Here is a 10,584-nt window from a genome sequence, read left to right as displayed (position 1 = left end):
AATTGAAGTAAGTTGTGGCACATCCAGTCATTAATGTCCTCAATACATTTACCAAGAGCCTGTACAGGGCCTCGGTCTCCTGGTGTCAATGTAATATATAATACAGAACAGGAAGAAAAATGTTTGCATAGATACAGTAAAAATCTTTCTAAAATACACACTTTTTTCCAGATCATTTTGCCACCAACAAAGTGCCAAAAAGAAACTAAATAATGAATATGAGCTTTAAAAAAACTAAAGCAAAAGAGAACTCTGGATTATAAGTAAATTTAAAAATGTTAAAATGTGTGTGGGGGGTTTTGAAAAAAAACTAATGACTTTTTTTTGGTATAAAGCTAGAAGAAAATGAGGATGAGGCCTGGTCATCAAGTATGCAGACAAGACTAAATCATCTGAGGAAATTAAAACATTCTGCTTTTTATTCATCCCCATCTCTGTCGTGATTTATTAAATCCGTTGAACTGTGTAATGAATAAAAAGACGGTCAAAAGAAAACACTATAAATATGTCAGTCTTTTCAGACTGTGATGCAAACTGTAAACGCTTTATATTTTATGTCAATATTTCCCGCTATACATATAGCCATATATCTATATTATGCATATATGTATAATATGTATATATATATATAAATACACATAAATGTATTATATATATATATATATAAATACACATAAATGTATTATATATATATATATATATATATTATCCATATATGTATAAAATGTATATATATATAAAAATACACATAAATGTATTATATATATACTACAGAGGAATACCACAAAGGAATCTAAACTACATTAGAAGAATTTAGTGGACTGTTTGCAAAATGAGTCATGGCGGTCCAGATGAAACTTGTTCTTTTGAAGCATTCCTTTGTATTCATCCGCAGATTGAAGCCTTAACCGCCTACAACAAAATAAAATGTGTCTATTTGCTTCACTTAATAAAATTAGCTAACGCTTTGTGGATTTCTGAGATGAGTTTCAGGTAGATTAACTGCCAAACTCATTACTCGCAGGCTGCATCAATATTACTGTAAAACTGAGCTGCTAAATTCTGTACACCTCTGTTGAATTTTCATCTGTTCCGCGCTGTAAATACAGACGTTTGCTTGCTAAACTGCTGCTGGAATTTTAAGTTAAAACTGTGCGCAGGATTACAAAAATAATGGAAAATAACTGGTCCATTCTTAAATCTGTTCATAAAATTATACCTGCTTTTAACATAGTTGACTGAAAAAGAAAAGACAATTTAGGTGCCCACAATTGCATACTGCACTTTTTGAAAATGACACAAAATGTACCTCAAAAGTAGAGCAGACACTTAAACAGCAAATGCTGCTGCACAACCTCTCTGTTCCACTATGAAAATACGACTAAATAGCTTTCAAACTCATTTTGCTGATAAATGAACTCGCTGTCTTGGAAAATGAATCGTTAAATACCAAAGCTTTGTCACTGCGGCTTTTCTAAGGAACACAATTTCACCTGGTCGGCTGCCAAATACTTTCCTTTAAGCGTAATTCTTACTTATGTCAAATTACATTTTAGTCTAAAAACTCTGCAGCAGCTTTGGCCTCATGGGGGAGAAAAATGTTGCTCAAGGGGTCATTTTTTTATACTGACACATAAACAAAAGTACAAGCACACACATGAACACAAAAATTCAAAGAGCATCAAAAGGAATTTTAAAGTAGTTTAGACTGCTTGTGCGGAGATTGGAGTCTGCAGCTGCCAGAAGCATATTCTCCAAAAAATAACCCAGTACGGTTTTAATCTGGGTTGTCCTCACAAGTCAGAAATAGTCAATATTGAAATTACCAGAAGGTATTTGCTTTAATGACAAAGAGAATGCATGATGAATAAAGATGGAGGTGGGACTTTTATCCCAGTAGATCGAAAAGTGCTTCAAACTAGAAGGACTTTTGCAGGGGTACTTTAATTGCATGCCTGATAAAAGCTCAGGTTTTGAGTTTGCACAATATGCCAACCCTAAAACAGCTGATCCTGGCAAACGTCCAGTCATGACTGAACAATGTGTCATTGTGTTTCTCCTCAAAGAACCCTTGTTTTTACCAATTCACCCACAAAATCTTTGGCTCACAGTAAATGAATTTATGTTTTCTCATTTTGAGGTTCATCTCCCATCTCCAATGTGGAACATCAAGATGGATTACACTCCAGGCTGCCCACATGGGACACAAAAAGCAACAAAAAGTTGGCAGTTTTCTGTGTGGGTCAAAATATGGGAGCATGTACATGGCTGCATCAGCAGCTTTGGAGCTGATCTAATATGCTAGCTAGCTTGTGCAGCCTATTCTTGTGCTTTTCTTCCCCACTGGCTGACCACAATAATACTTCTCAGATGTTTCAGTGAAGAAGCTGGTCTGTTTGTGGCCCAAATCACGTCAATATTCTACTGAAACTGACAACTTGTTAAAGAAGTGGTTTGCTTTTTGCTTTACTACAACAATAAGCCCAACTTAGCTCTAAAAACAGTCAGTATCAATTCTTTATTCAATTCTGATATAATGAGTTTTTCTTTATAAAAATAGAACTAAAGATTAATAAACATATTTACTGGAGCCACTGGTAAATGAAGTACAAGAGTCGTCAATTAACTTATTTTTATTTTGTTGTGACATGGACAGGTATAGAGTTACACAAACAGACATTTGTGGTCAATCACCTGACATTTGTTGTGTACATTTATGTCAAGCTGTATTTAAGGAAAGCCACATCCAATGTGAGTCTGTGGAGTGTTGCAGACAAATAGATCCATGTACGTCTTTGTTTTTCTCATTTAAGCTGGCATCTGGCTCAAACTGTACGGCTTGATAGTTACAATATCGCTTGCCATTTTTGTTGTATGGGGCTGTAGGGTTGTAAGCAAGTAGGAGAGCATGTAAATGGCTGCCCTTTGTTCCCGGTTTTGTTCATACTCCTTATGGACAGAATTTCTAGGTGCTGTCAAGGCCTGGAGGGGATCTGGTTTGGGGACCACACGAGTTCATCTCTGCTCTTTGCAGATGATGGTAGATTGCTCTGAAGTTCTCCTGCCCAATAAATCTTTGGTCTTGTTCACAAGGAGTGGGAGATTAACAGGCGGATTGGAGACTGTTCGCCATTATGCGGTCACTGTACTGGTCCATTGTGGTGAAGAGAGAGCTGACCCACTGGGTCGCGACCAACAGAACAACATCCCGACTACAAGCTGCTAAAATGAGCTTCCTCCAGAGGATGGCTGGGCGCTTTCTTAGAGATAGGGTGAGAATCTCTGTCACCTGCAGAGAGCTCTGAGTAGAGCCGCTGCTCCTCCATATCAAGAGGAGCCAGTTGAGGTGACCCGGCCATCTGGTCTGGATGTCTCCTGGACGCTGGAGGGGCGTTCCGGGCACGTTCCACTGGGCAGAGGCCCCGGGAAAGACCCAGGACTGGCCTGGATCACCTTGGTGTCCCCCCAGAGGACATCTTTACTTAGACTGCTGCCCCCGCGACCCGGTCCCAGATGAGCAAAAGAAAATGGATGGATTTCGATTGAGCTACTGCCGCTCTGCAGGAACTATGTCCTAATAAACAACACAGGTTTTTTGATTGTGGCTAAAAACAAAATAATTATAACGAAATTATCACTGGGAACTCTTTGAAAATAGATCAAAAGACATTTGGAGAGGGACTTTGAAAAGATTTTAGATTTTAAGGGAAAACCTGCCCAGATGTCATAGATCATGGGAGTATAGGCATTATTTATTTCTACAAACTCTTCACACATACTAAACTTAAAACTTTTCACATTAAAATAACTGATTTGGTTATAGAAGTACTTTGACAGAAACTCAATACACACTATGTGGGAAATCTCAATTTTCAGGCTGAGTTTAACAAAATCTGAATTATCTGCAAAAAACAAACAAACCAAAGATTTTGCTTTAAACATTTTGCTCAACAGAAAAATAGTTGCGGTTTGTGGCCGTTTGGATGGATGCAACAAATTCATTTACAGACGGCTTGCAGCAATTGATGCTATTCTATTGAATTAGAGTTGTTAGATGGATTTAAGGGGATATGCAGTATAGCCCTCAGTACAAACAATAAGGCAATACAACCATTTTATGATATAACCCAGACCATTTTCCTGGACAATAACAGTAAAAAAAATCACATTTTCTTTGTTCCAGCAGAAAAATAAGTTTATCTACAAATATTCATTTCTAGCCCCAGTGTATTGATGCAAAATGCTGTGTTATCAGAATTTTTCCTTTAGTTTATAACAGATGTGCAGAGATAAAACACACACTGCATGGATGTAGATTTTGATTACCCTTGGGTACATATATACAAACAGAAATGACAGCATAGCTGCACTGGGGAAACCATTTATGTAAAAAGAAAAATCCTTTTAGAACCATTTTTTTAGCTAGCGTCAGCTGACCAGATAATATATGACAGGTGTGAGGCTGTCTTTCAGGGGTGAGCTTGTTTGATTCAACCAAAAAGAAAATAAGCCAGAAAAGGAAGACCTTCGGGATCAGGAATGAGAACGCGCAAATCCGTGCAGAACACGCTTGTACTCTCACTGATGCAACCAATCATAGTGACAATTGGTGCAACTCCGTGTGCGTGACAAACATTCAGCCCCTTGTGAATTACCCTGCAGAGCAAGAAAAACTGACATGTCCTCTGTAGGACTGGCAACCTGTCTACTGCACACTCTCCCAACCCCTCCAGCCCTGAAGGGGATCAAGAAAAATGGATGAAACATGTTGAGGCAAACTGTAACATTTACAAGAAACATTTGCAAAATCATGTTTAGCAAACAACATCTGTGTAAGTACACGGATAGAACTCTGTTCCTCTGATGAGTTTTTATAATTTAGGTCAAGAAGCTGTAGATACATTTCAAGCCTGGTTCCTTTGATTTTCTGCAACCTTCCTTCTTCTGAACTGGGTTCTGGAAAGTGGCTCTTCCTGTTGTGCTTTTGCATTGCAAGAACATGCAGGAACATCTCTGTTCTCCAAAAGCAGCCAGTAAATCTAATTGCTCAGAAACAAAAGGGATGAATGCTGCCAGCCAAGTTTGAAACAGTAAAAAAAAAAAAAAATTGGTCTGGTCTGGGAGGAAATGCATCAATAAATCAATGTTTACTTCCTTAAAGTAATTGTTGTGAGAACAATCAGAGGTATGGGAGCAATTTCAATGAATGAACTTTGTTTTTGCACGATTCTCCAAATAAGATGCCTTAAAAAGATGTTGCAAAATCCAGAACAACTAGAAAGATTAAACCCAAAACATGGCAGAAATTCACTTTAGAATGATATGCCTCATAGACCAGATTATTGAAATGTTGTGTCTTCTTCCAAAAGAGCTCGGCATAGAAATAATAACACCCCTGCGACAATTACTCCAACCCTGGCAGCAGTGCAGCTTGTAACCCCTGATAATTACATTGCAAGTCCAACTGTAATGACAACTCTCCCGGGCTGCGGAAAGACAAGACTTTCTTCTCAAAGCAGCAGCGGTCAAATGCGGCTTTCTGAAAACGCACACATGATATAATGTTTTGTGAGGCGTGCGGTTACCACAGGCTGGATGAGCTTGGAAATGATTGTCTGTCCCGCCCACATGGGCAGCACCTTGGGAAATGTGACGCTGTAATGTGGCCTGGCTGGGATGCAGAGACAGTAAAACAAACACTGTGTTTTTCTACCCTCACATCCTACTCACTGGGATAAAAAACATCCACATCCAGCTTTTCCTAGAAATATCCAACTCCAAAACTATGTGCGTGCCTTAATGTGACATTTCCTTTCTTATCATCCCGCAGAAAAAACATCTCACCGCTGCTGAGTTTTGAAGTTCTCCTGGTAAACATGAGCAGCTCACTGAACCAAATGAAGGATTCTATTTGAGCAGCTGAAGATACAACTTTGCTTTTCTCATTCTGTGAATTTTTCACACTGTGTCCACACTGCAATGGTCCCACATTATAGCCTTCCATGCAACAGGAGTTTAGTGCACATCAGCACTTTAAATGTCTGATGTCACTCCAAAACTGCATTCCAGATTTTTTCTTTTTTTTTTTCCTTCTTCCTCTCGTTAAATCAGAGAACATCTCACTCTGGTGTGTTTGGAAAAAAATGGCAGCCAAGCAGGTAGAAGGTCAATAAGATCTGCAGCTCAATGATAACAAACATTGAAGGCATCCCACGGTGTTCCCATTCAGACTCCAACACTGTTAACCCACTCCTGCTGGAAGCAAAAGCTTTTCCATGACTCTCCTAAGAATGTGCATAGAGATGTGTACTTCTGAGACAATTAAAGGACAGTTAAAATTATGTTTTCCTCTTTTAATCCAAGAAAATAAACCATTTGAATGACTTTATGTAACACAATGTAAAAGTTTGGCAACAGCAAATTAAGCAAGTAATAATGCATGTATTGTGAAATAATAAAGGCATCAAAACTGGATTTTAATTTAAACAAATAAATGAATCCCCAGTGAGATTAGTCAACTCTTACCAGAGGACATGGATGAACCTGAGAGGCTGGAGTTGCTGGATGCTGCCATCCCGACCAGTTCTGCGCCTTGGTCACTGCCGTTCGGCCAAAGTGGGCTCCCAGCTCGGCTGCGGCGGTGCCTCCATGTCACTCCGTCTCACCTCATCACTTCATGTTTCCGTTCATCCTGAACCCCTCCGCCGGAAGGATCCCTTCCCGTCGGCTTGCTTGGTTCGCTGTGCGCCTCAGCGTGGAGCCGCTGCCGCATTCACTGACGCTGCAGCCGCAGGAGGGCAGACAGGCTGCGGGGATACGTGTGGTGGGTTATTCGGATCTCTCCGACACTCATAAGAAAACGCGTGGGTCCGTTCCGCGGAAAGGCGATGTGGTTCCCATGTGCGGTTGTAAGGAATATTTTCTGAATTTACGCACCGCAACGTTGACGCGCCTTCTTAAAGTGAAAGTTTGGAGCTGTGCAGACAAACAGAAGAAAAAAACCCGACCTACCTCTGTCTGCAAGAAGCCCAGACTGTTACTGTGTCTCTGCCTGATAAATGAATGATTCGTTCAACCAGCCAAACCACGTGTGATCAGTTCCTGGACTGCACGTCAGTTTTTTCCAAATGTCATAACATACTACTTTGCGCACGGTGGGTGATGTTTACGCGCCATCTGGTGGATCGATGAAGGAATTGGGAAAGAAAAGTAAAGATGTTTTTAAGAAGCACAAACATTCAGAGTCTAAGCTCACCAGATTTCAATCAAAAAACATTTTCTTAATGACATAAGAATCTCCGAAAACGAGAGAATGACCCCAGAAAAACAAAACTGAAACATAAATGAGACATAAAACAACAATGAACGAGCAGAAAATAAGTAAAAAATAAAAATAAAAAAAGTAAAGGAAATCTAAAACATTTCTGAGAAAAACCGGGACACTTTTGAGCAAAATCTTTTTATTGCACTTTTAATAGAGAATATCAATAATTTATGACTAAACTAGACTTTCATTAATGATCTTTTTTAGTGAATCAAGTTGTTTCCATTTCCCAGGACCTGGTGTCTTTTATGTTAAAGCTGCATAAAAATATTCTTAAAACGACCTTTTCTTAACTGTCTGCCAATTGTCATCTTCTCCAGGCTGACCTTGAGCACATTGTGCAGCACAGCTGCTCTGTTCAAGTCAGCAGCACCTGTGTTAAAGGCCAATATTCTGTCTGTCTACAATATAATGTTCAAATAATAGTAAGTAGGCCTATTTCAATGATTTTAAGTCTCTAGAAGGCGACATTTTTAATTCCTGACCAGCTCATCTAAAGCATTGCAAACTGACTCCTTTATCCCTGATGTTTTCTGCACTGTGAGAAAAGGGGGAAAAAAGCACAATTTATTTATTCTTTTTGTAAGTATCTGTCTTGTGACTATGTTGTAAGTTCTGCTTTTCTGAGGTTTTTTTTTATCATAAAGTCAAGCGTTTTTAGCTTTTGAATTTTGCACATCGAGTCACTGTTAGGTTAAATCATTATTTGTTGTTATATTATTTTATTTTATTTTTATACAAAATCCTTGACCTTAAAAAAGGAAAATTATATAATCCACTTGAGGGAAGTGCCTTTCATTCTCTGCTGTTTCAGAGATCCCACAGAAAACATCTTAACAGTTTGTTTCTTTGTCAATACAGTCAGTCAGTCTATATATACGGTATGTTTAATGGAAAGCAGCACAATGTGAACATTAATATTTTTAAGGCAAAAAACTAACAAATCAATGAAGACTTCTCTGGCCGCATGTTTACAGCTGCTGGATGCATTTCCTGTATCTATGCTGCTCTGGGTCAAAGGGTTGGAGCCCATCCAGTAACCTTCAGGAGGGAGCTCCTCCCAAGACACAACCACACACCTTCAACTTTCCTTTTTCAGACAAAAGGCAGCACAAACCAAAGTCTATCAGAGGGCCACATAAAAAACAAACTTCCCTTAAAAAAAAAATAAAATGGCCAAATAAGTTTGACTGAAAATGAAAAAATGGAGAGTCCTTGTCTACAGTAAATTGTAGTTACAATTCAGGTGAATAACAATTAACTTCTGCCCTGAATGAACAAATACCCAAACTCATATCCATACACCCATATTGTACATACTTGACCAACCAGCAGCAATCATCATAGTTTATCTGAAATAACAAACCATCTGTGACAGAAAGAATAATTGTAGTGTATATTGTATAATTTTAACTTTTTTGGACAATCGTTCATTCTAAAATGAATATATGATGTTCACTATAACTCCTAGAGAGTTTATTTGAGCTTCTATTGGTCTAAAATGAAAACCAATAGTTCAATTTAATTACATTTTATTTATAAAGCCTAATATTACAAAACACTTGTCTCATTGGGCTTCATACCAGTATTTGTAAAAAAAAGCAAAAAGGCAGTCATAAAATATAAACAATATCGGTTGCTGAACTAAACTAAACAGACTAAGCAAAATTGGGTATCCCTGCTCTTAGACTTTCCTTCACAGTAAGGAAAAACTCCTAAAAAAATGATTCCAGTAAAAAAAGAGGAAACCCCAAGGATGTCCACATAAAGCAGGCATCCTCTCCCGCTCCCCTGGAGGGGAGTGGCAAAGAGGGACAACACTGGAATCACACTGCACCAAACAGAAGCACAGATAGAGAACTAAATAAATAATAAATAATGCAGGAGAGGAAGAGAAAAAAACAGCAAGTAATGCGTGTGATAGGCTACATTTCAACAAATTAAACACAATTCTTATTAACCTTTCAAATACCACAAACTTCACAGAAGATCAATAAAGAATTTTAAATTAGAATGTTTGTTTGTAACCTGTGTATCATTTGTTTTTCAATTTAAAATCGGAAAGTGAAAAAAATGGTTTGCTTTTTCGGTTTTGATTTTAAATCGCAAAATGAAAAAAAAAAGTTCCTTTTTCATTTTTTCCTTTTCGATTTTAGGTTGAAAAACGAATGAGTGAATGATGCTGGAATTTACACGGATTGTTTGTCCCATACGTATACATACATAGTACAGTATTTAGGGAAATATATTGTATGACTGTCCATTAGACTAAGGCCTAAAAGCAGTAAGTGTTAAATATGATTTTAAAAAGCATTGTGTTTCTAAAATGTTTGGGTCAATGACTTATGCTTAGTGTCATTTTAATAAGATCATTAAAAAAAAACTAATTTTATTTTTTTGGGTAAATGTTGTAGATTACTTTTGAAACATTAGGTTGAAACTAGTGAAATGTAATTATTTATTTGTAAATATGTATCTGCGTGTGTATGTGTACAGTATTGTGTATAAGTATCTTTCTGCATGAACACATATTTTGTTAAGTGTTTTTATTTGTGTTTTTGGCACATTTGTCAAATTTAAATTTGTTTATGTGTAAATTGTATCCTTGTAAGAGCCAGAATCAGCAGGATCATTTAGCCCTGTTCCTTATGTTGATTGTTTTAAAAAAAATGTATGAAGAACCAAATATCTAAGTTTTTCTTCTTTCTGTCCCCTTTTCATTGTTTTCCTTTTCTATCATGCTTGAGTTTACAACTCAAGTTTATATTGTGTGTTTTCATTAATGAATAAAAATGAAAATAAATAAATAAAAAATAAACTTCATTCTAATTACATGGATTGATGATGTCTTTGTTTTCTGCTGTTGGCGATAATTCAAAACTTCCAGCCTGCAAGACAATACTCAGGGTTCCCAGCTGGTGGACCTTAAATCACGTGATCTTTGCTCCCACGTGATCTGCGCAGATGTGATCATGTGACTACGGGACTTACAGTAAAGTAAGGAGTTTTTGCGCCGTCCACGTCCATTTATCTCCATTTAAGGACAGTTTTTGTGTCGTTTTCGAAGAAAAGTCGGAACAATGAGGTGAGTTCTGCTCGTTTTTTTCGTCCAAGTGGTTTATTATTATTTAAGGAAGTAAATCCGTCAAAACACGCTCATTAATGCGGCAATTTCCCCTCACCTGCACCGCAGTGGTTTTGTTGGTTAACACAACAGTATGTAGTCTGATATGAAGCGTGTAAATGTTGGCAGGTTATGG

At 37.7% G+C, this 10,584-nt stretch overlaps 2 protein-coding genes across 2 annotated transcripts in view; one reads left to right on the top strand and one right to left on the bottom strand.

Moving 5' to 3' along the window:
• Positions 1–7,825, bottom strand: part of chn2 (chimerin 2) — a gene marked incomplete in the record, with an annotated part of 26,408 nt that extends 18,583 nt beyond the window's left edge. The window contains 2 exon segments of the mRNA XM_024266871.2: positions 6,526–6,806; positions 7,012–7,825. Coding sequence (XP_024122639.1) covers positions 6,526–6,574 — 49 coding nt within the window.
• A 2,430-nt stretch (positions 7,826–10,255) lies between these two features.
• The window catches only part of cpvl (carboxypeptidase vitellogenic like), a 4,820-nt gene continuing 4,491 nt past the window's right edge, over positions 10,256–10,584 (top strand). Inside the window, exon 1 of the mRNA XM_024268465.2 lies at positions 10,256–10,409. Coding sequence (XP_024124233.1) covers positions 10,405–10,409 — 5 coding nt within the window. The 5' untranslated portion in view covers positions 10,256–10,404. The remainder of the gene's footprint in view (positions 10,410–10,584) is intronic.

The sequence above is a fragment of the Oryzias melastigma genome, linkage group LG16, assembly GCF_002922805.2.
Source record: "Oryzias melastigma strain HK-1 linkage group LG16, ASM292280v2, whole genome shotgun sequence".
In the NCBI taxonomy this organism is placed as follows: Eukaryota; Metazoa; Chordata; class Actinopteri; order Beloniformes; family Adrianichthyidae; genus Oryzias; species Oryzias melastigma.
Note: the sequence above shows the minus strand (reverse complement) of the source record. Positions and strands in the feature narration are given on the sequence as shown.